The 24,018-nt window shown below is 39.3% G+C and overlaps 10 protein-coding genes across 10 annotated transcripts; 3 read left to right on the forward strand and 7 right to left on the reverse strand.

Moving 5' to 3' along the window:
* Positions 1–916: 916 nt before the first annotated feature.
* On the reverse strand, positions 917–2,896 carry NESG_01842 (uncharacterized protein; the record flags this gene model as incomplete). The annotated part of the gene is made up of 1 exon (XM_053049459.1): positions 917–2,896. The coding sequence occupies one exon, from the start codon at positions 2,894–2,896 to the stop codon at positions 917–919; it is 1,980 nt and encodes a 659-aa protein (XP_052904409.1).
* Positions 2,897–3,317: 421 nt separating this feature from the next.
* Positions 3,318–7,268, reverse strand: NESG_01843 (uncharacterized protein; the record flags this gene model as incomplete). Its single annotated transcript, XM_053049460.1, has 1 exon — positions 3,318–7,268. One exon carries the CDS (start codon positions 7,266–7,268, stop codon positions 3,318–3,320), a length of 3,951 nt encoding a protein of 1,316 aa, XP_052904410.1.
* An 89-nt stretch (positions 7,269–7,357) lies between these two features.
* NESG_01844 (uncharacterized protein) lies at positions 7,358–9,823 on the reverse strand (the record flags this gene model as incomplete). Its single annotated transcript, XM_053049461.1, has 1 exon — positions 7,358–9,823. The coding sequence occupies one exon, from the start codon at positions 9,821–9,823 to the stop codon at positions 7,358–7,360; it is 2,466 nt and encodes an 821-aa protein (XP_052904411.1).
* A 54-nt stretch (positions 9,824–9,877) lies between these two features.
* NESG_01845 (uncharacterized protein) lies at positions 9,878–10,249 on the forward strand (the record flags this gene model as incomplete). The annotated part of the gene is made up of 1 exon (XM_053049462.1): positions 9,878–10,249. The coding sequence occupies one exon, from the start codon at positions 9,878–9,880 to the stop codon at positions 10,247–10,249; it is 372 nt and encodes a 123-aa protein (XP_052904412.1).
* Positions 10,250–10,716: 467 nt separating this feature from the next.
* On the reverse strand, positions 10,717–11,325 carry NESG_01846 (uncharacterized protein; the record flags this gene model as incomplete). The annotated part of the gene is made up of 1 exon (XM_053049463.1): positions 10,717–11,325. The coding sequence occupies one exon, from the start codon at positions 11,323–11,325 to the stop codon at positions 10,717–10,719; it is 609 nt and encodes a 202-aa protein (XP_052904413.1).
* A 640-nt stretch (positions 11,326–11,965) lies between these two features.
* Positions 11,966–13,534, forward strand: NESG_01847 (uncharacterized protein; the record flags this gene model as incomplete). Its single annotated transcript, XM_053049464.1, has 1 exon — positions 11,966–13,534. The coding sequence occupies one exon, from the start codon at positions 11,966–11,968 to the stop codon at positions 13,532–13,534; it is 1,569 nt and encodes a 522-aa protein (XP_052904414.1).
* Positions 13,535–14,452: 918 nt separating this feature from the next.
* On the forward strand, positions 14,453–15,385 carry NESG_01848 (uncharacterized protein; the record flags this gene model as incomplete). The annotated part of the gene is made up of 1 exon (XM_053049465.1): positions 14,453–15,385. The coding sequence occupies one exon, from the start codon at positions 14,453–14,455 to the stop codon at positions 15,383–15,385; it is 933 nt and encodes a 310-aa protein (XP_052904415.1).
* A 692-nt stretch (positions 15,386–16,077) lies between these two features.
* Positions 16,078–19,050, reverse strand: NESG_01849 (uncharacterized protein; the record flags this gene model as incomplete). Its single annotated transcript, XM_053049466.1, has 1 exon — positions 16,078–19,050. The coding sequence occupies one exon, from the start codon at positions 19,048–19,050 to the stop codon at positions 16,078–16,080; it is 2,973 nt and encodes a 990-aa protein (XP_052904416.1).
* A 613-nt stretch (positions 19,051–19,663) lies between these two features.
* NESG_01850 (uncharacterized protein) lies at positions 19,664–22,510 on the reverse strand (the record flags this gene model as incomplete). The annotated part of the gene is made up of 1 exon (XM_053049467.1): positions 19,664–22,510. The coding sequence occupies one exon, from the start codon at positions 22,508–22,510 to the stop codon at positions 19,664–19,666; it is 2,847 nt and encodes a 948-aa protein (XP_052904417.1).
* A 424-nt stretch (positions 22,511–22,934) lies between these two features.
* NESG_01851 (uncharacterized protein) lies at positions 22,935–23,876 on the reverse strand (the record flags this gene model as incomplete). Its single annotated transcript, XM_053049468.1, has 1 exon — positions 22,935–23,876. One exon carries the CDS (start codon positions 23,874–23,876, stop codon positions 22,935–22,937), a length of 942 nt encoding a protein of 313 aa, XP_052904418.1.
* Between the last annotated feature and the right edge of the window lie 142 nt (positions 23,877–24,018).

The raw sequence follows: 24,018 nt of genomic DNA on the forward strand, positions 1-24,018 counted from the left end.
ACACAAAAAACAATAAAGACACATGCATTTACTCCTTTTTTATTTTATTTCTGCGCACTGCTTTCTACCTCTGTCCTCTACTTGTATACTTTACTACTACAGAGCAGAGTATGTGTTGTGATGATGCTACTGTGCTGCACCATGCATAAACAGCCCGAATGACCTGCAGTGATTTATCATTGCACAAGCACTCATCTGCTATGGCTGTAAGTTGACTGTGGAGCAAGATTATGCTGTTTATAGTGTATATACATGAATGTATTTACATGTTGCTATACGTGTATTCTTCCTTTGGTATAACCTATAGTATTGCTGCTGTGACACTCTGGTTGTGTTCTCTATGTGCTGGGCATACATAGCCTGCTTTGTGCATTAAGCTCCTCTGTGTGGTGTCAGCGCCCGGCTGGGTCTTTGAATTGTGCAGTTTTTTTGATTTTCCTGTGCTTTCGTCTTTTTTTAGAGGAAATAAGCCTTCTATCTAATATTTACACACAAAATACAGAAGAGTTTATTTTTTACATATATATGGAAAGTAAAAAAAATATAAAATATATAGCATGTATTCTTAAGTAAAATAAATAACAGAGGGAAAAACGAAGAACAGCGCACCTAGATGCTTTGATAACCAGAATGCAATTCATTTTATACGCTTGATTTGGAAAAATGACTTTATTAAATATCATATGTCTCTATATATAATACAGCTTAAATCCTTGGCACTTCACTAAATCTTATCATATTATTTAAGCATAAATTGAGTACTATATTGCTTCTTCCATAGAAATTTACAGACAAGATTATACTCTTACACAAAGGCTAGATATGTATAACTTGTGTAAATTTAATAAAATAATTCGAGTTTTTTTCTTTTATATGGTTTATTCTGTATTCTGCTTTTAAGTAAATCCTTTTGTCTTCATGCAATGCAAAACTCTTGAAGGCTTTTAAATTTTTCAGATGAAAGTTTAGATGCAATGCTCAGAACAGGCTTTCCAATTTCTACAATCTCATTATACACAATATAATCAAAAGGCTCAGACGAATCTTTTGCAATGGAAGAAAGAGAAATAAAGCACTCAACGCCGGTTAGAATTTCCCTGTATCGATCCCCAGACCTAATGCAGATATTGTATCTATGCGAATAAAACAGTGAATCAAGCACACGCCTATCTATATCTGAATAATCGGTGGCATGCATATTGTGAATGGGAATATTCATGAGCTTGCATAGCTGGCTAACTATTTTGTCCACGTTCTGCAGGTTTAGACCCACAGTGTTTTTTCTTTTTATTTTATTATACAGGTGTAAGAGAGCTAGATGATCGCTATTTTTCATGCTCTGGATTTCTTTCTCTGAAAACAACTCATTCAGCTTGGCATTTTGCGAAGAAAGGACTTCAAGCATTCCTAAAATAACTGCTGCTTCCTGGCCGCATTTGTTTTTACATGCTTCAAGGAGGAATACTGAATGCACCACAGAGAGAGGAAGTCTCTGAACCTCTCGCCCCAGCGGAGTTAGTCTAAAGTTCTTTATGACCTGCAGTTTCTCCATGCGAGATATGGCGGCCTGAACATTTTCATGTGGTGCAATTGGCAGATTCAACTGAATGCACATAAAGATGAAATGCTCCAGGTCTTCCAGTTCAATTTTACTCACTCCTGTTTCATGCAGCGAATCAAATGCTTCTTTCGTATACATTCTAAAGCAGTCTCCATTAAGTGTTCTTCCTGTGCGGCCTGCTCTCTGAATGGCCTGCACCTTCTGGACAGGAATGACTCTCATGACCTTTACATTCCTGACAGAGTCATAGACCATGCTTTTGTACATGCCACAGTCAATGACGTATTTTATTCTTGGAATCGTGATTGATGTTTCAGATATATTTGTGGAAAGAATGCATTTTGGCCCCTCCATCTCCACAGCTGCCATCTGTTCTGCAATAGGAAGCTTTGCATGCAGAATGACCACCTTCATTCCTTTAATCTTCTCCAACAAAAGGTTGTATACAATTTTTATATCGTCCATACCAGTTAGAAAGACAAGAATGCCAACAGATTCATTTGACAGCTCAAGGACTTTCTCAGTAATGCTTTTGATATAGTCGGACGTAGGCTCTTTTAGATAGTGGATTGCAACAGAATGGCGTGTGCTTTTGATATGCACAACAGGAAAGGGGCCTATCTCTTGGAAAACACTTTCTTCTAAAGTTGCGCTCATTAAAACAAGCTTTAAGTCTGTTCTGGTGCGGATCAGAAGTAGCAAGTACTTAAGAAGAATCAGAGACTCAATTGTTCTTTCATGTATTTCATCCAGAATTATCACAGAGTATCTTTTCAGCTCTCTGTCCTGAACTATTTCTCGAAGAAGCACGCCCTCAGTCATGTACTTTATTCTTTCTCCTTTCTTTGCATTAAACCTAACTGAGTATCCTATTTCCTTTTTGTTCATTTCTTTCTGCATTCTCTCTGCAACAGAAACTGCAGCTGTTCTTCTTGGCTGTGTGCACCCAATGATCTTGTCTTCTGGTGTTATTTCCAGCAGAATCTTTGGGATTTGTGTTGTTTTTCCAGCTCCAGTTCCTCCTTTTATAACAACTGCCTTGCTTTCTCTGAGCGCCATAATGATTTCCTCTTTATATGCACCGATTATGTCCTTAAGGACTAGAGACTCTTCCCACTCTTTAATTATCTCCTGGCTCTTATTCAGTGTTTTAGTGTGTCTTGCGGTCTTTACAGGTTTTAAATATTCTTTATACTCTTTCTGCACTAGAAGAGTGTTTTCGCAGGCATGGTCTAGAAGTGTTCCGTACAGCAGGTCATGTATTCGCGTGGACTTATTTACTCGTTTTCTTTGTGGCTGTTTTTCAAGCAGGCCTTGAAGCTGCCTCATGTTCATTTTTGGACAAGAATAAATTTTTCCCACATCAGTGTTTCGTTGAAGGATAAATCATTAAGTATGCCGCAGACTGTAAAAGAACAAGTACATAACACGAAAAAGCATATATTTAGTATTATTGCAAGCTTTATGCTTGAAGAGGTATATTTATTTAATTGGTATTTGCATGTAAAAAGATTATTTTTCTATTCCAGCTGTCTGGTGTCTCTTGCTATATAATGGTTTAGGATATATGGCAAAGGGGGTATACGCATAGGACAAAGCAGCTGGTTTGTTAGTAAAATAATTATTGGTTTTTTTGGTATGTGAAAGCATGAGTATTTTCATAATTTGCCGATGTTGCTCGGATATTTGTGTACATTCTTAGAAATGGAAAGAACATTAAGATTAAGACGTGTGATGTAGTTAATGTGATTATGGTTTATTGCGGTGTAGTATCCTCTACTGGAAATTTAGGAATGAAAACCTTTGCATTCTTTGTGGAGTACATGTTTTGCGATGTAGGGAAGGCTACTGGAGCTTCCTGGACTGACGTATCAATTATGGACTGAATCATTGGCTTTCCATATCTAGCTTCTAAGCTGGTTCCAATCGGTCCAAAGTCAACTTTGCCATCAGGCCCCCGCTTTGGCATTTTTCCAGTAATAACAGGCAGCGGAATGGGCTTTGGTGCTTGTTCTACGCTACTCCCCATTGACTCCTGGGATGCGCAGATCTTAATTGGCTTGAATGTCTTTGAGTCCACTGTAATCCACTTATTCAGCTTTTTATCCAGTATGAAGATAGTATCCTGTGAGAGCTCAATTACCGGAATATTCTGGCCTGCTAGCTTCTTAACCATTCCTGTCAATGCGCCAACCCCTGGGATGTATCCCAACCAAGATCCTTTCTGTGGTTTATCGTCAACAATCTGATATCTTGATTTGTCTGAGTAGAGCTTCTTGTAATCGATGTTGTCCTCTGCTGCAGAATCAGAAGTGTCTGTCTTATCATTGCTCTGAGCAGGTGCTGGAGCAGGCATTGGTGCAGAAGGTGCACTTATAAAGCTGTTCTGGGGGCTATTCTGTGTGCCGCTTGAATTTCCAGATGAGTTAGTGGATGCAGATGCGCCTGTAGCCTCTTGAGAAATACTATGTGAAGTACTTGGTGACCCTGCCATGCTTGGTGTGCTAGAAATAGTTGGTGCAGCCGGCATTGACATGCTTGGTCTGGCAGGCATTGGCATACTTGGTTTGGCAGTAATTGGCATAGATGTTTCTGCAGGCTTAGCTGGCATTGGCATACTTGGTCTGGAAGGCATTGGCATGTTTGGTCTGGCAGGCATTGGCATAGATGTTTCTGCTGGCTTGACTGGCATTGTCATACTTGGTCTAGCGGGCATTGGCATAGATGTTTCTGCTGGCTTGACTGGCATTGGCATAGGAATTGCAGGCTTACTCATTTCTGGCTTAGCAGGCATTGGAATAGCTGTTTCTGCTGGCTTAACTGGCATTGGCATGCTGGGTTTGAAAGGCATACTTGGTCTGACAGGCATTGGAATGCTAGTGCTGTTTGTTGCAGGCATTGGAATTGCAGGTTCACTTATTTTGGTCTCAGTAGGCATTGTCATGAAAGGCATACTGGGCTTAGTAGGCATTGGTATACTAGATTCATTCATTCCTGGCATTGGAATGCTAGTGCTGTTTGTTGCAGGCATTGGAATTGCAGGTTCACTTATTTTGGTCTCAGTAGGCATTGTCATGAAAGGCATACTGGGCTTAGTAGGCATTGGTATACTAGATTCATTCATTCCTGGCATTGGAATGCTAGTGCTGTTTGCTACTGGTGAGGTGGGCTTGCCCATAGGAATTATTGGTCTGCTTGCAATCTTCTTTTTCACAATTCTTCCTGCTGGAACAGACACACCACTGCCTAGCGATATTCCACTGCTTATAGGCAACTCTGGCTTTGGCGTTGGAGCTGGAGCTGGTGTTGGAGTTGGTGTGCTAACCATGCGGGTGATGCCTTTGTCTACTGCATTTATAATTCCCTGAAGACCCCAGGAGCTAGCCTCTATTCCTAGACACTCTTCAATTTCATTTTTCTCTGAGCGAGTGAAAATGTCTTTGTTCTCTCTGTATATCTCCTGCGCTCTTTTCTTGTTCAAAACCCGCAAGTTCTTTAGTACTTCCTTTGTGCGCACTCGAATTCCTTCTTCCTTATCTTTCAGCTTGCTGCATATAAGCAAGGTGTTTATGTCAAACACCCAAGGAAGGCACTTTTCCATATGGCCAGAGATAACTGCACAGACAATGCTTGCATGTGCTTGGCCATTGTGCAGAAGTGTATCAACTAGGGCATTTGCTACTGGCGCACTTCTTGATTGCACAGCGCTTTTCAATACTGCAAGATAGTTCTCTCGAACATTCTGTGTTTGCACAAGCTCCAATGGCACAGAGCATCCAGTCGACAGAAGAGTTCTTATCTGGTCGGTCTGTGTGTTTGTTGTATGTTCTGCATACATGGATCGCACAGATTCCAGATGCTCTGCATTCTTCGTTGCCAGGAAGAGGCCTTCTGCCCAGTTATTCTGCAATAGTGCTTTGTTTATCTCCTGAGGCAGCGCGGGGTTGCATTCCAGAATGGGGCGGGCTTCAGTTCTTCTAACCTCTGCGGCGCACAGTGTTTCTGCATTCTTTGTAATAAGGAAGTTCAGTGGGTGCTCTTTCTCAGAGAAAGACAAAGGATATGCCTTAATGAGAAGACCGACCAGCTCCTCAGTAGACTTCTGCCGAATGTTGCTCGTGTGTATTTCAGCTTGTAGCGAGTGCAGCTTTAGTGGCTGTGGCAGAAGCTTGGCAGAATTAGTAATGCTTGGCATCGCAGAGGAAAGAAGCAGCTTGCTTCCGCAGAAAAGCATCTGTACGTCAGAAGTAGGGTGTGAAGAGATAGGTTCTTCTACTGTTTCCAGCATAACTGGTACATCGTCTGTGCTTGGAAGAATGTATGGATTTTCCATGCTTGGCTGTGTGCTTTGTGGGAAAGGAGACGATGGTATGAAGTTAGGCCGGACCTGCTGCTGTCTGCTCTCATTGTTTCCACTCATTTCACTATTGTAAGCTGGGTATTCATCAAAAGCAATATCTTCCTGTTCTGCAGCCGCGTCATTAGCAAAATAGTTATCGCTGAATGAAAAGTCTTCCTGCTCTACATGTGCATCATTGGCTGGGAAGTTATTGAATAAAATTCCTTCTTGCTGTGTAGGTGCATCATTAGCTGGGAAGTTATTGAATAGAATTCCTTCTTGCTGTGTAGGTGGATTGTTAGCCGGGAAATTACTATTGAATGCAGAGTCTTGTTGTGCTGCAGATCCATAGCAGAAGAGGCTTGGGTCAATGGGCGGGCAGTCTTTAAATAGCTCGTCAACTGAGAAAGCTTCTTGCACTGGCTCTTCAAATTCTTCAGGTAATTGCTCCTCAGGCGACTCTACATCTTCTGGCGTATACCCAGATGGAATACATTCAGGATTGTTTTGAATGTGAGTTGTGTCCTGGTATGGCAATGAGTTATCTGTGGACATATAGCCTGAGTTGGACTCATCCGCAACGTATAAGTCGCCCTCTGGAGACGCATCCTCATGGGAATCGCCAAAGTACTCCTCAAGTGACCAGGAATTATCCTGTGGCATGTCAAAGACATCTGGTATGGGTGTAAATGTGCATCCATTGTTCTGCTCTGCATTAATAGAGGGGGCACTGTTGGTGTACTCATATGGCATTGCGGTTTCTTGCTCGGGCACTTCAATGTTTCCTATTGGCTCTGGCTCAGCGGGCTGTACTGCTTCGGTGCATGGACTAGTAATATCTTGGTCCTCTTGGTTACTTTCATACGCATGCCATGGGGATGCCCCTAGGTGCTGTATTGGGCTGCAGTTTGGCAGTGGTTCTGGACTGAACTCTGGTGTAAACTCCAGAGTGTCATTTGGACTTGCTTCTAGATCGGCCGGTGAATTGGATTCTTCAGGTTCCCCAATGCGCTCTACAATCTGACTTGGCTCTATTTCCACCTGCTTTGGTGTCATCTCAAGTGAAGATGTCTCTGTAGTGCTCTGCACAACTTCGCTTTCTGGAGTCTTTTCTGCGATTAACTGTGCATCTTCTCTTTCACGTGGAGTGGCTACTTGTTCTTCCTTTTCTTTCTTTGTTGGGCGGGTTATGAAGAAGTTGTCTGAAGTCAAGTCCTCTGACAGATCATTCTCCCAGGCATCCATGTCAAAGATTTCAAGTTCTTCTTCCTGGGGTGTCTGCTGGGCATGCTCTTCTGCTTCATCATATGGCACTAGATTACGAAGAATATCTTCAAAGTCGTCTTGATTCTTCTGGCTGTAATTCATGTTTTGTTTTCTAGAAATAAAATAAATAGTAGAAATGAAACATTCAAGGTCGCGTTTCAAGTTTATTTGCAACATGCTCTGACGCTGTATTACAGCAGGTCTGTGATCTGGGTTATTCTAAGGAGGCCTTCTTCTGTGGCTGTAATGATATGATGGTGATATTGATGTATATGTGTGATAGGTGAATTATGCAGTTTTTGCGTCTTTTCATTTATCGTTAAATATCCTGTAGTATTTCCTAGTACGGTATATTTGCAGCCATCCAACGTAAATATGCAGATTGCAGACACTGGCTCATCAAATGTCTGTGTTTTAACCAAAACGGTATCGTTATCTTGTATATCGTATGTGTTGAGTGTTTTGTCTCTTGAGGATGTGAGTAGTTCTGTGCCGCACACGCTCGCTGCCAGGACTTCTTTTTTGTGGTCTGTTCTTCTGCTGTAGAGCTCAAGCCCCAGGTCACTCTCCTGGAAGGCAGGCGTAAGTTCATCCTGTGGCAAAGTACTTCTTCCCAGGGACACTCTGTACGTGCACAGCTGACGGTCTTTACCAATGGAAAACACCTTATCATGCGAGGACAGAATGTGTGTAATGGTTTTTGTGTGCGAAAATATCTTCTGCACTGTCTCCAGGCGGGAGTTCAGAACAAAGAGGTTTGCAAATGCTTTCTGTGAAGACTTACATGCGAGAACTACCATAGAGTCAGAGTGTTTTATGAATGTGGAAATTTCAAATGGGAACCCGAATATCTTGTCTACTTCTATAAAGTGGTTTGCAGCAAGGCCAGGATCGGTTCCAATCGATGCCTCAATGTACTCTCTTTCAGATGAAGAAGGATGTGCGAAGGCAAGTGTGGTCAAAGAAAGTTCTTGCTTTGTGGCTGTGTATGGCGTATTTGCGGATGCCCCTGCTTCTTCTTGGTTTTTAATGTGACTTTGCAAAGAAAGAGCTTTGTCTGAAAGACATTCAACTCCATCTAATTGTGCTCCTTCAGCGCTCAGATGGGATGCCTGGTGTTCTGCAAGTCTTTGGGAAATCTCTTTCAGCTTGGTGTGCGCACTCACAAGGTTAAAGAGCCTTGTGGGCTTAAATACTTTCAGAATATTATTGCTGTTTGTAATTAGCGTAAAATCCTGTGCTGCAGCTGATGCATCTTCTGGTTGCCATCCTGCAATAACAGAATTTATTGGAAACCCATCAACAACAGGCCTAAATATTTCCCGTATAGACTCATTCTCCACACAGAATATTCTAACAACTGGGCCGCTTGCTGCAATTATGCAGTCATGCACAATTGAAAGATGTGTTATTTTTTCAAGGCAGCCAGAGATGATATTTCCAGGTGTGTTGCAGAGTGGGGATACTCCAAGGAGATTATTCTGCTTCTTTTCCAAATCTCTATTAGACTCTTGGTGTATTCTTTGATCGTTTTCACTATTAAAGGATTCCTTTTCGTCTATTTTGTTTGTAATAGCTGGTGTGTCTGTTGCATATTTAAACATACCGCCTGTGTTGAGTGCTATATATAGATGGCTCATTATGATGTGTGCAATCTCCTCAGTAGACTCATCCAATCCATCCAGTGCTTCGGTAATTTTTTGTCTATTCGCATATACTTTAATTATTTCTTCATCGTATGGGCCAATCATTCCAACACACTCTGCTGTCTTTCTGCAGTTGTAAATATTAATGGAGTTGCTTAGGGATAGCACAATTACATGCGAGTTAACTATAATTCCGTCGTAAATAAGGCCCTGTGCGTATATAATCTGCAATAAAGTCAGTTTGTCTTCCTTATATTCATATATATACACCTTTCTATTTGTTAGCCCTGTGATAATTCGCGTGCAACTATCAGAGAGACGCAGAGACTTAGCAAACACCACATTTGCAGAGTATGTTACACTTGCTTTGTTCACAAAAAGTGTGTTGCTATTTGCATACATCAATACTTCTCCATGGCTCTGTTGTATAGCTGAGACATGCATGATAATGTCATTCATTCTGGCAACTGTGTCGTATCTGTCCAGTGATGCTTTCTGTATCTGCCCCTCTGCCAGGTCTGTCTGGTTCTTGTATTTAACTTTTATGAGAGCATACAAAATAGAGATATATATATAATCCTGCGCGATATGAATGTGGTGCACCATGCCATCCACTTTCTGCTTGTAAATAACCTGGCCATCTGTTGTCATCAAAATAATCTCTCCAGAAAGTGTTCCAATTGAAATGACTTCGTTTTCTATGGATAGCGCAGATATGCTGCTTTCTGCAGTTGTGATCATCTCGGTGGACTTGGGCACACTCTCTGCATTCAAAGCATTTTCCACCCGGACCACAGCCCGCCCTACAGCAAAGTACACACACCCTGCATGCATAAAAGAGAGTGTTCTGCACCGTCTTGGCATCCCAACTGCCACGTGCCCCTTTTTCAATAGCTCTGCATTCAATGACACAGACAAATTTTCATTGCTTTCTTCTATATTCTGTCTTTTCTCAGACACTTCCCGGCTGGGCAATAAATCTGCTGTATTTTCTCTGGCTGCCAGCTGCATTTACAAGCAAATTTTTTGCTCTTTTATTCTTTTCTTTTTTGTGCTTTTCATTCTATGCCGCACCCAGCAGAGAAAAGTAGAACACGAGAGCTTCTTGGCCAGGTTGTAGTAGGAACAATGGCAGGCGCTGCAATTGGTCTGGGAATTGGTGTGCTCCAGAAGGGCTTCTGCAGAAATTCTTCAATCTCTTCCCGAATAACAGATACTATGATAATTGGAGGATCTTATGTTCTCTTTGACAATCTAATATCAAAATATAACCTTAGCAAAACGTATAGACCAATTGTGGCCGGTCTGGCTGCAGGAAGTCTGGGGAGCAGAGGAGGGGCATCCTCTATTATTGCCACTTCAGTGGCAACAGCCTGTGCAGCGTACGCTCTGGAAAGTGCAGATATCCTAAACCAGACAGATGTACATCTGGAGTAGTTCACGTCTTAACAGAGCAAGTAGTAGCAAAGATAGAATAGACCAATAAAGTCTCTCAGAAGAGATAGCCTCAAAAACAATAAATGTACTTCCAATTAATACAAGCTTAACAGCAGAACTGCCGTGCTCAAATCAGATCTACCTTTCTTCCTTATAGCATCTGCTCTACTGCTTCCTGCATACTATAACAAGAGATTCTCTATAGTAGTGTCTTGGATGTTTAAATTAAAGGATAGTTAAATTAACGAAGTAATATGAATATTAGCATACATAGTGAAAATTATGAAGCACAGTGAAATCTGTCTAAATAGGTGCTGTTTGTAGAGAATTCATGCCCCTATACATATGATATGCATTCCAAATTTATTTTGCATGCAGGGCATTAACTTCTTGGATTTTCAAGAAACATTACATCTGAAGCAGCGCACAATTAATAGATGTTAAGCAAGGTCACATAATCAAATTTATTAAAGGCACATGCATCTCTTACTGGAATCTGTTTCTATTGTGAACTCCGGGACTGTCTGCTCTGGCGCAGCTGAGTTTTGTATGGTTTGTGTTATTTCATTAACCAGAGAATTAATTCCCTCTGTAGTAAGCGAGCATGTCTCAACATATGCTGCTCCGTATTTCTGTACTTTCTCGGCTATTTCCTCTTTGGTTATCTGCTTGTTCTCCTGCTTTTCGAACAGGTCCAGCTTGTTACCCACAACTAGTATCTTTAGTTTTGAGTCGTTATTCTTCAGCACAAAATCCGTTATCCATCCGTCCACTCTGTCAAATGTTTCTTTTCTGGTGAGGTCAAACATGATTACGGCCATGAAGGAGTCTCTTGTGTAGTTTGGGATAAGTGAGCGGAATCTTTCCTGCCCTGCTGTGTCCCACAGCTGCAAATTCACTGTTTTTCCTCCTATCTCTGTCTTCTGGGCAAAAAAGTCTACTCCAATTGTTGGGTGGTAATCCTTTGTTTCTGTGCTGAACACATACTTTGTTATGAGCGTGGTCTTTCCTACAGCGGTATCTCCCAGAAAGACTATCTTGTACTTTGGAAGGACTTCTCTTTTTGTTGTCTTCATAATTTGCAGGATTATTTTTAATATTTATAAACATAGAAATTGTATCTGCTTTGGCGCATGGTAGAGAGCAAGTAGAGCTGTGCCCACGCAGCCACTAAGGTGCATTCAAGAACTATGCTATGGGCATGCAAGCTCTTTGCTGGAGAAAAGGTTTTTGTTTTTGTTTATTCTGGAGTGCTTTTATTTACAGCGTGCTGTGCACTGGTGTATTGTGTAATTAATTGGCTACTTGCCTGCTTTATTGTTTTCTTTAGATTTTATCAAACCCAAAGTGTTCAGAGTATGTATTTTGAAGAATTTTAATTTAGAAGCAAAGTAATTCTGAAGCCACTGTATAGTTCTCTCCAAACAATTGAAAAAATCATAAGAGTATTGCCTTAGCAGCACCTTTCTCTTTTTCCGCAAGTTAATTAACTGAGTATCAGCCAGCCTCATTGCAGAAATATGCAGCAGCATCAGTTAATGTCTGTCTTGCTATTTAGCTAGCACTAAACAAAGCAATCTGACTTAGCAGACCATCCCAGGCGGTTGGTCTATATTAAAAAGAAGGCTCCGATGAAGCGCTGTGCCCTATCATATAGTGCCGCAACAGGCAAATTAAATTTCGTCTCCAGCTTTGGGTTTTATTTTTGTGTTTTTTATGTTTTTCATGAATATTCTGCGGACTATAAAGAGTATTGGAAGTGGTCTGATTTTTACAACAGAAACCGAGCTGCTTTCCACAGAGGTGTACACCTCGTATCTAGGGTACTACAAAAGTAAGCCCTGCACGGTGTTTAAATACAAAAACGGCTACGCAAAAAAAGTAGAAGAAGCCTATCCGTTATTAAAGTATGTGCAGGATGTTCTTCATATCATGCCGGAGGTAATTGCGTACCAAAAGCACGGGAGCTATTTTTATATTATCACAGCAAGAATACTGCCACTTGCCTCCCAAGAAGAAATATCTGCAAAGAAACACCAATACGAACTCTTCAACCAGTTCATATCAACGAACATCTCTATAATCAATGACTCGCTAATTAAAAAGAACAGTATTATCTTGGAGTCTGTCACGAATATGGGAAGGTCCCAGAGTGCTCCAAGTGACAGTGCTCTATTAGAGGGAATTGACTATGCAGACATATACTATGATGCAGACTGCAGTACAAAAGCTATGGTGTTTCCTGCATTCAGAGACAAAAACACTGTTAAAAACACCCCAAACGTGATAAATGCGCTGCATGCTCTGCTGGGGAAGGAGACATACGCAGACATATACAATATGCTTGCAAGCCATGCAGAGGAGCTCCCAGACTATTACATCCAGTATATAATGACAGTATTTCTGGCACACTTTCAAGAAAAAGACTACAAGATCAAGGATGTGGATGCTGTCCTTACGCAGTTATTCAAAGACCAGAGCAAAAAGCGTGAAGACACAGCAACTAGTTCGCTATACTATATAGTATCAAGCATATTTCTCTTTAGTGCAACATCTATGCATAAAAATATAGAAAAGCAAAACAACACTTCTTTATTATACATCCAGGTGGTATTCTTCAGCAAGAATTTGTACGATTTGTCGATGGCAGACATAAATGACCTATTCTTGTTCCTGAATAAGAACATGGCACGCTTTAAAAAGATGCGGATGCAGATAATTGAGATGCTATTTGATGCATTGGCTGTGCTTAGCTCGAACAATAAAATGCTGTTTATACAGCTGCTAATGAAAGAGGTGCCAGCAAGTGATATTTCTGTGCACATCAAAAGACATATGAAGACGTTGATTGAGATTGATAATGTGTTCAACCTTCTTATCCTCCTTCTAAACATACAATGCACCATCAACTATAAACTGGGTCTTCACCTTTTGACCACAAACATTAGCAGAATTGAAATTGAAGGCATCCAGGAAATCATTCCTATTCTAAGCAGAAGATGCACAGAGGAGGAAACAATTAGAGAGACCATCTCAACGCTTAGGTTTATTGTGGAGTACATGGAAAGTAACATAAATGAGATCAAAAACGGAAAATGGAAGCTTTTAAAGTCGAAAAAAATTAAGAACCAAAAGCAAATGAAGTCAGCAGAAAGAGAGGCTGAGTGGAAAAGAAAAAACAAAGAGCACATAAACGAGAAAAAAGAAGTTCTTGCTCAGATCAGAAAAGAAGTAAAGAAAGGGCCAAATTCAAGCAATAGAACCTGGGAAAATGATGATTGGTAGATAAGGCACTTTTTGTATAAAAAGACCTTTTAGTATTTACATTTAAACTGGATGGGGCTCTCTGCCCCAAGAACCCGCTCTTCTACCCTTAGAACAGCAATGCAGGTAGTTAATACATGATATTCTCTGTTCTGTTCTAGCCAATGTACTAAAAGAGCTCTGCTTTGTTATACACAGCACCACATTGTGGTCTAATGCTTTATAGTATCCGTCGGGAAGTGAACAGAGGGTTATAGATCTTTCTGTTGAATCTGCAAGTTCTAGTATATTTCAGAATAGTGTGGTATGTGGACTGCAAAAAGAAAATATTTAAACTAAAGAGAGATGGTTACTAAGTCTAGTACTTCAAAAGAAATTTGGCTTTCATCATGCTATGTGGCCCATAGTGGTCTTAAATGTAAAAACGTGTGTGTACAGATAGAATAAAAAGAACTTTTAACAAGACTTTGTCTATGTGCGCGTGCATTTTATATAGTTGAGTTTTCTTTGAAATATTAGACTTAGCTACACCGATCTCAATATTACTTGTTTCACTCTATTTATAGATCTTTTAATCTTATATCGTATTTAGAAAAAACTTCTGGAAAATTCCAGAAGCCCACGCATTATCTCTACCTAAAGACAATTGATTGTTTATTCTTAAGCAAATAAAAGGTCAAGAGTCAATACCACAAAATAACTTTGTGTAAACAGGCAGAGGCTCTTGTAGAGTGTTGTCTAACAGTCAAAAACCAAAGGAAAATTGTATGCTCTTAAGACAAGGAAAACTAGCACATGTAAAAATAAGATATATTTTACAGCATTTGTATATTATTGCAAATATATCATATTGATGCAATCTGAATGCTTATATATAGAAATAGTTTAAAATAATTTATGTTGAGAATATTTAAACAAAAAGTATTTATCGTACTGCTTATGATTTGCTATGCATTTTCTATAAATAACAGAAGAGGCACTGAGAGTGTGATAAATAGCATAATTACAGATTTAGGTCCTAATACAATCAACAACAAGGAGAATGGGTATAGATTTAGAAAAACAGATCTAATGCCGCAGGTTACAAAAAGTTTAAGTTCTTTGGATATGCAATCCCAAATTAATTACGGAAAAGACAGCTGGCAAGCGAAGAAATTAATAAACGAAAAAATAGGAAGCCTAATAAAAAAGCAAGCCAACTTAAATGCAGAACATGAGAGTTTAAATGAGCAGTTGAACCATGTAAACCGGAATGCACTAAATTTGAGGCGTAGAATTAGAATAATAAAATCCGAACAAAATCAGATTCTTAGAGAATTCGGGGATATGGGCAAGAATAGTTCTGATGCTAAAAAGGCGCCAAAGAAAAGCAGAGTAGGTATAAAGGCCCAGCCAAAGGAAAATTACCCTTTGCAGAGATCAGAGAAACATATAGATTTGCCAAAGGCAGTCAAGCGGCCGGAGCCAAAAAGGGATTATGTAGCTCCAGCAACAAGTGCTGTCTCAACAAATTATATTCCAAATGAAAATGCATTGCAGAATAAAGTAGACAACGACGAAGCACATTTCAACCCCCCAAGTATCAAAAGAGAGAACAGCTATGTAGTCTCTAAGGAGGAAATGGAAAGTGGTTCTATATCCTCGAAGTATACGGTGCTCGGAGTAAATCAACAAGAAGAAGATCCAGAGAATCCAGAGAATCCAGAGAATGCAGGTATATACGATTTCTATAATTTCCGCCATGAAGATTTAAATAACGTATATGTCAAAAACCCAAGCAAGGACTTAATTGAGTCAGAAATAGGATACTATGACGAAAAAAATCCAATAGTGCCAAGAGAAACATCTAGTGCAGATGATACTTTTTATTGACGCGCTCTAGTGAAAGTGCCACTCTAAGGCACAAATAATACTCTAGTAAAGAGAGGTTAGTTTGCCAGAAATTACTTTTATTGCTGATTACTGCATATTTTCTGCTCACAGCTTGCAGGCTCTAGAGTTGTGCTTTAGCTTGATTACTTGTTCTCGATTTGTTTGTTTAAAACCTTATTCTTAAACAAATAAATTATCTTAACTAATTGGTTTCTTAAAAGTTAATTAAGTGCTGCTCCTATGGAAATAAAATGGAAACTCTACCATAGCTTTAATTTTACACTTTTATTTTTATTCTCTAGAAAAATGTCTGGTTAACCTGCTGAAGTATATTAGAGTATATTTTTGAGTACGTTAATATAAAGCATAAATTCAAACAGCACAGCGAGATGTTAGGTGTGTAGAAGTATCTGTATCTGCATGGCCAGCACTTCAACACAAGCCCAACAAGAAATCTTTAACCTTGAAGATTAGACCAGCCATATTAAACTCGTTAAAATTTATTTCTGGATGTTTCGGAGTATATAATTATAACTAGCTGACTATACGAGATCAGCACGCATAAAAGCTTATACCATTAAATTTTTGGCATACAAAACAGCAGTGCCTCGTATGGTGTGTGTTAGAGAAAACTAAAAACTTAAATTTGAATATAACCCGAAATTTATATTATTGAGCTAGAAGAAAAGTGGTCACACACTTCCAGGCAGATAATAAGCATTAAATAACGAGTTTCGCGATGCTTCTTCGATTGTGTATTCTGATAGAGTACTCTTATATCGCTCTATTACAGCACTCATATTCTTTTTAAGTTTTTTAATATGCCTTCGGTTATCTTTCAAGTCACTCTTTATTTCAATAAGAGTATTCATTGAATGTCTAATCAGCGCATATTCGGGCTTAATTCTAATTGGAAAGTATCTGTCTGTATAGAGAATAAGTAAGTCACAGCACTTTTTTATAATATAGTCAAACTCAATGACATCAGTGCAGGTTATTGTAATAATTGATATCAACAATGTATTAATAGCTGTATCTAAAACATTCTGAGAATTAGATTTGCTAAGACTCTTTATGTTTTTTACTAGCGAGTCGATATAAGAGGCATCACTGCCTTTTTTGGTAAGATGCCAAAGAATATATTTCGCGCTTTCCATATCAGCTATCCAGAAGAGATAGCTTATAGATTCGATTTCGTTAGAATTGCACATTTCCAAATGCCTGCATAACACATTGTAAATAATCTCAGGTGCATCTATGTGAGCAAGATGCTTCAATATTTGGAGGATAGAAGGATGAAAGAATGCATCAAAACTGACATTATTAAAGTCAATAAACACATTCGGAAAGTAGTCAATATTGTTTTTGAAGGAAAAAAGCAGCCTAAAAATATCCTTTTTCAGTAAGGAAGTTTTGAAGGATCCTGTTCCAAGAACATTAGAAACAAAGCGCACTATGCAGCTGTCTTTAGGAAGATCCATTTCGATAGCCTTTATAAAGAAGTAGTAGATTATATGTGATTTGTAGACGTCGCCAAAGATCTTTCGAGAAAGAAAGAATCGGTTCATGCTTAAAACCTCACCTTTTTCTTCCTTTAGAGCTTTTGAAGCAATATCATACACTTCCATACCGGATGTTTCTAATAAGTGGATAGTTTCTGTATAGTCCAGGTAGCTTTCAAGCAGAAATGCAATAAAACTCTGTGGCCTCTTGATTTGGTGTTTCATAATTAGACAATACTGTATATGATTATTATGGTAGATTTCAGAATTCCGTAAAGGCACAAGTTTTACATTTGTGTCATTCTGTTTAGAATTCAGATAAATATCAACTGATTCATCGGGTGATAAACAACACCTTATTCTAATTTCTCCAATTAGCTCTATTCTATCAGATACTTTTAGTTTCTTTAAATAAATCACATCAACCTCGCATGGCCTCCGGTTATGAAAGATTTTATTCATCATGCTGGCAATACACGTGCTTACAAGGCCAAGTATATCATGTGACAGCATTGCTCCCTCATTTAGAATCAATTCTCTTATTTCATCAATTTTCTCTTTTTCTTCACTATATATTCCTGCAATTTCGGAAATCACGCAGAGAATATTCAACAGCCCATTGTCCACGTGGTTTAGATTTGTTCGTCTATAGTAGATATCCTCATTGTCTAAATCTGCCACAACTTTGTTCCATTCATCGTGCATGCTGCGGGTAACTCTTTGAAAAACACGCCTGTACTTGGAGAAGAACTTCTTTAGGTTCTCCGACACATGTGGTATATTCTCAGGCATATACATCTGCGTGTTGTAGTTGTATGTAAAGGCGCAAAACATGAAAAGCAAGGAGGTTTCAACACAGTTGATAAACTTTGCTGTGGATTGTATTCCACTAAAGTCTATGGTTACGAATGTTCTATCTGATATATACAAATCTCTTAGATTTGCTGAAATGACCTTTATAGATTTTATCTCTCTCATGTGGAACTTTGGTTTCTCAATTGTGTGAGAAGATGATTCAAGCTCCAATGAAAATGTTATTTCTCTATTATTTAAATTGTCTGCGCTCAAGAGGGTAAATAAGAGAGTTCTATCACATTTGGTGTCTTCTGAATCAGTGAAATAACTGTAGAAAAGATTTACTGCAGAGATGTGCTTTTTGTTCAGCAGGCGCTTTGGTACAGAAGACGTTTCTATATGCTCCCACAGAAGGTCGTGCACTGTTTGTGCAAAGAGACACAGCTCTTCACGCGTTGTGATGCATTCATATATGTACGACTGTATAAGAAACTCTGTGCTGTCCAAGAATTTTCCTGTTTTGAACTCCTTGTATGTTTTTGGCAGAGTGTATCCCTTTTTCTTGTGCACAGGATTATTTTTGCTTTTTATGAAAAACTCAATAACTTCCATGGCCTCCCAGTAGCCCTTATGGTGGCCAACATCTGCATATTTCAACGATGGATCTGGGCCATGCATGGCAATATTAAAATGTACCATGTTTTGGTTAGCCTTTTGCAGACTTAGTACTATACGGTCTTTCGTTTTTTCCAATTTTATGGGCACATCAATTCCCTCAGAAAGAAGAAGCAGAGAAGCAAGAATTTTGTGCGCGTGAGGTCTTGCAGCTGCACTATTAATGAACATAAAGAATGAATCCTCTTTGCTTGTTTCTATGGTTAAGTATCCGTCACAGGAGGGAAATAGTTTAATTAGCGCGCTATGGTACTCTTTGCTGTATTCAGACATACTATATGTTTCGTGCACTGTATCTTTCCCATACTCTTGTATGATATTTTTAATTTTTTGCTTGTCATCTTCTAGAATAAAGGACATTCTATAGTTTATGGATATTTCCGGCGAAAAGAACCGCTTATTGTGCATAAGCCCCATCTTGGTGTACACGTAGCCATGCATCATATTCAATGCTCCATAAGGGTTTATTCTGAATGGGCCTTCTTTCAAATTATTAACTTTGTAATCTCTCATATCTGAGATAATATCTGGAGTAATTATGGCACGCACGCAGAGCAATGTAAAAAGCATAATTGATAGCACTGCATATGTAGAAGCGCCTTGGGCCTGTTTTGTGGACGAAGAATAGCTCTTCGTATATTTATATCTATCTAAAGATATATTTTTTACTGTAGAGAAAAACAATTTGCACATATTTGAAAATTTACTAGTAGTATTTAAATAATTTTAAAATTTAAAGATTATTTTACTGCAAAGTATGCAACGAAAGTAATTGTGAAAATGTATGTTGGTTTTTCTTGCCATGAGGGCATGCAGCCCTTCTCTTCCCGGGTCAGCAATGTAGATTGGTACTAGTTATTGTCTTCTGGGTTTTGGCTGCAGGTCAACCTGCTACAAGGAACTCTACTGGTTTGCGCATCAAATAATAGTAATCTATGCTTGTTTATACTTTGCATTACATTACAATCTGCTTTGATAATATTGCTTTATTATGTAAACAAACTTTAATATATACTGTTGCCCACTAAGAAAACTAAAGATGAAAATTTATTTAAAATTACTACTATATAGAACTACTCGTAACATAAAGTCTAAAGTTGAATAATGAAAATTATGTAAAATCTAAATATTTCTCAGCTTACAATGGAATAAAGAGCCCTTTGTATACCTCTAAATGTAGTGTAGAGGAATGAAAATACTGCATTTTAATTATGATACACCACTTAAACACAAGTTTTATTCTTAAATAATATTTTATCAGAGCCAAATATACTCAGTGCATGTTTAGGCCAAATGATATAGAAAATCACTGTGTTTCATCCTGGGGCGCATCAACTGTTTGAATTTCACCCCGTGCTTCGTATCCGAATATGTTTATAAGTATGGTGTACTTCGTCAGATCTTCTTGTGTTTTGCACAAGGCTTCTTCCAAACCAGACATAGTAGCAGCCACTTTCTCATAAAATCCGGTGCCCTTCTCTCGGGTTATGTTGTGAGAAACTACTTGGATGTTGTCTTGGTATGGTGGTATTTGGTTGAAGCAGTCCATTATAATCCGCTTTAAATTATCTTTCTGGCATGCTATGCTAATCCAAATGGCCCAGAAGGTACTAGTTGAAAGAGATATTTCCGGGTTGCTCTCTCCCTTTTCCTGCATTGCCTCAAGAACTTCTGCTATGCTAACCAAGTGCTTAATGGTCTTGCCTTTCTCTGTTAGGAAAGAAAGCAGCTGAACTTGTTTTTTCGATGAGACAGATGCCATGATCTTTAGGAACTCACAGTCCTTATGCGTTTCTCCAAGTTCTAACGCAGTCTTTATGAACTGCACACGGGCAGATAGTGGTTTGTTCGCTGTTATGCAATATTTAAACCCTTCTTTAAGCATGTCAGCACAGCAGTCATATTCTATAACTTTGTCATCCACAGAGTTGATTCTTGGGCATATTTGCCTGTTCATTCCTGTTATTGTAATGCATGAGATAAACTTGTTCAATGTTTCTGTCTGGTCAAGGAACTCGCTGCCAATTATGTTAGATATAAATCGGGCTATGGGGTCGTTTTGAGAAATAGAATGCCCAATTTTATGCAGGAGCATGCGGTATACAAGAGTAAGTTTATGCTCAGGCATTTGGATTGTATCCATGAGAAGGAACTTCTCTAGATACGCATGGGTACCTTCTTTTGTATCTGTAATCTTCTTTATAAGATTTTCAGTTTGGTCGCTTTCGGGCAAAGCCTTCTTCATTTTTTGGTTTAAATAATGAAGCACCATGCAGGATGCAAATGTCTTTTTTCTGCGCAGTTTATTTACCCAAAGAAGTCTGTTGACTTTGTTTGAGAGGCTTAGCCAGTCTTGATTAAATTCCGGGAAATTTGTGATTTTCATATCCTGAGTGTCAGATGTCAGAACTACTCCTGCCTTTTCTTTCTTGTCTTTATATGTTATAACAATGGTCCCGTATATGTCTTTTCTTTCGTCAGCAATAGAAGTAATTTGTGGCTTTTCCAAGCTCACTTTAACACTCCTACTGTTGTCATGCGCGTGGCCTAGTGAGAAACACGAGATGTGTTTATTGCTCTCCCCTATGTCATCTAATAGTGTGCCGGACTCGCCCACAGACAGACTCCTAAACAGATTTGTTGCATATTTCTCAAGAGTCTTGAAAATAGCTTCTTTAGGGTGTTCTTGGTTTATCTCTCTTATTATATAGTCAAGTGTCTTCTTCTCCGTCTCAAAGGTTCCAGTTATGGTTGTAATTACGCACAGCATGTTGACTATACCAGGCTCCAGGCGGTTTCTGTTGGCTCCAGTGTATACAATGTAGTTATTGCATAATCCAGACACAACCCGGCTCCAATCTTTGTAGACAGCTGCTCCAGTTGCTTTGAAGGGTGTGTCGTACTTGCAGAAAAAGTTTGTCAGCTCTTCAGAGGCATGCAGTATGTGATGTGTGCTGTATGATTCTGTGTTTGGGCAGTACAGAAGGCAGAAAAACACTCCAAGCAAAGATGCCTCTACGCTGTTATTGAAGGTTTCACTTATAAATTCTTTCTTAGCCCGAATGTATATTGGAGTTCTTTGTGCAGAGGGTACCTGTACGTCTGCGCTGAATGGAGATATATTATGCTCTGACTTGATGCCTTGTATTTCTTTCATGATCTTTATATAGTCGAACTGGCGGGCTGTATCCTCCTCAGAAATAAAGTACCGGTAGAATATAGAGTCAATATGCTGGATGTTCATATTTTGGTCGGATCTTGCAGCCTCTAGATACTCGCACAGCATTTCATGCACAACCATTGAAAAGGCAATGTAGTTCTCAGGGGTGCTTATATACTCAAATATGTATGCCTGCATCAGCCACTTAGGGCTGTTTAAAAACTGGCCTTTTTTGAACTCATTGTATGATACTGAAGAGGAGTACTCTTTATCTGTCACCAGTGTGCTGTCCTTTACTTTCAAAAAGTACTCAAAGATAAACACAGCATCATTCTGGAATACATTCTTTTCTTTAATCAGGCCCTTGTTCATAGCCACCAGGCGAGGCACAGTCATATTAATAGAGAAGTGATCTGTGTTGTTCTTTAGGTTTTTCAGAGTTAGCGTTGCTGCTTTATCTGTTTTAGAGAGAGTCAGGGGCACGTTTACCCCGTCAGAGAGCAGGAAAAGTGAGGCTAGAATCCTGTAGGCATGCTTGCTGACCTCTTTATCGCTAAGAAATGCAATGAATGCGTTGTTTCTAGGTGTCTTTATAGATAGATCTCCTAGTGGGGAAGGGAACATCTTTAGCAGAACTGAGTGGTAGTTCTCTATGCCTATTTGCATGCTTGTTGGCATTTTGTCTGCGCTGTGCACTCTGTCTCTATCAGGCTGCCGTGTGTAAATATACTTGCTTTCGCCTGCTTCAGATTCTTTTTTTTCTTTTAGCTCATACCATGCATTTATGTCAGGGGAAAAGAACCTTTTGTTATAGACAAATCCGCATCTGCTAGAAATGTATGCAGGGAGTGGGCTGAGCGGGCCTTCTGGGTGGATCAGTGTAAACCCCGGGCCTAGTTTTGCTTTTAGAACTTTTTCTATGGAATGGATTCCCATACTCGCGCATATCTGGTGCGCGATCAGCACTTGCATCAAGCACAAATGTAGTTTCATAAAATAATTTTAAAATCCGAAAATAAATAGTTTTCAATCAACCCTGGCAGCAAATTTTTACTCTATATTTCCCTAAAAATTGTTTTGGAAAATAGCACAAAACTTTTTTATTGGGCATAGATTCAGTGAAGCAGGCAAGAAAATTAAATATTCTGCAGCAAGTATTGGAGCCTTTATTACAGCAGAACTGCATATTTAGTAGGCACCAGAAAAATAGCTAAGAATTACTATTAGAAGACAAAGAGGCCCGCCATCTACATTGCAAACATACAAGATACTAGCAGGTCTAAAAAGATGCTTTCTTTTTGTGTGTGCTGTGCTATCTTGCATTCTTTTCTCTGACTGCCTACGGGGCCTAATCTGTCTAGTCTTGTATTATATGCATATATCTTCTCATAAAACTATATTTTCTTTTACATCTTATTTATTTATTCTCTGTCTCTCCATGAATAGATGTGCGATGCTTTTCGATTAATCGTTCTACCTCTAGAATGCTTGCGGCTGCACACTCGTTGCTTATGGCAGTCTCTCTTTCCTCTACAAATAGAAGCCTCTGCAGAGACTGCTGTATGTTATTGCAGTCTATTGGATGCTTCCTGCATATGCTATACTTCACAGGTACTGTGTTAAATGCAAGTACAATATTCAGATAGATGTCCATGGGGTTATATATATATTTACTGCATACGTAGCATTGTGTTGCTGTCCTAATGTACTTTAGAGCGCCAATTGGAAGCTTCTCCTTTATTACTCCAGTTCTATTGACCACACTTTCAGCCACTAGTCCTAGAAGAGACTGCTGCCTGCGCTGCACAAGAGTGTGCTCAGTTTCTGCGCCTTTGTAGTTTAGCTCTGTCAGAAAGGGCAGCTGCAGCAGGTTTGGAGTGAGATACTTCAGCTCCGTGCGCATGACTGAAATGCAGACTAAAGACCGAATCTTGGGAATAACTGCAGGAAATTCGCGCATGGGATTCCCAGAGATGTCAATAATTTTTAGATTCTTCAGATTGCACAAGTTGGCGGGGAGGGTTGTCAACTCATTATCTGATAGGTTTAAATCATGCAGGTTTTTCAGCCGGGCAACCTCATCTGGAAGCTTCCTCAGCTTGTTGCGCGAGAGGAAAAGAATGCAGAGATTCCGCAGCTGCCCAATTTCAGGTGGCAGCTCTGCCAGATTGTTGCAGCATATTTGAAGAACCCGAAGGTTCCTCAGCAGCTGTATATTTCGGTTTACAGCCACAATGTTATCTTTGCAGAGATATAAGTGCACAATGCTCTTTCTAGTAAACACATCTGTCTCTACTTCCTTTATCTTTCGTACTGCTATCTTTACTCTTTCCTGTGGCTTGCTTAAAAATGCACCCATAAAATATCCCCTGCTACTTGATAAATATAAGAAAGGGCGGCTATTGGCCTATTTTTGAATAAGAATATTTGATAATATTTCAGCCAATAGGAAAGGATATTTATATCATGGAGGCTCTAGTCTATTAAGAATAATTAGATAG

The sequence above is a fragment of the Nematocida ausubeli genome (genome assembly GCF_000738915.1).
Source record: "Nematocida ausubeli strain ERTm6 chromosome Unknown supercont2.4, whole genome shotgun sequence".
Taxonomy (NCBI): domain Eukaryota; kingdom Fungi; phylum Microsporidia; genus Nematocida; species Nematocida ausubeli.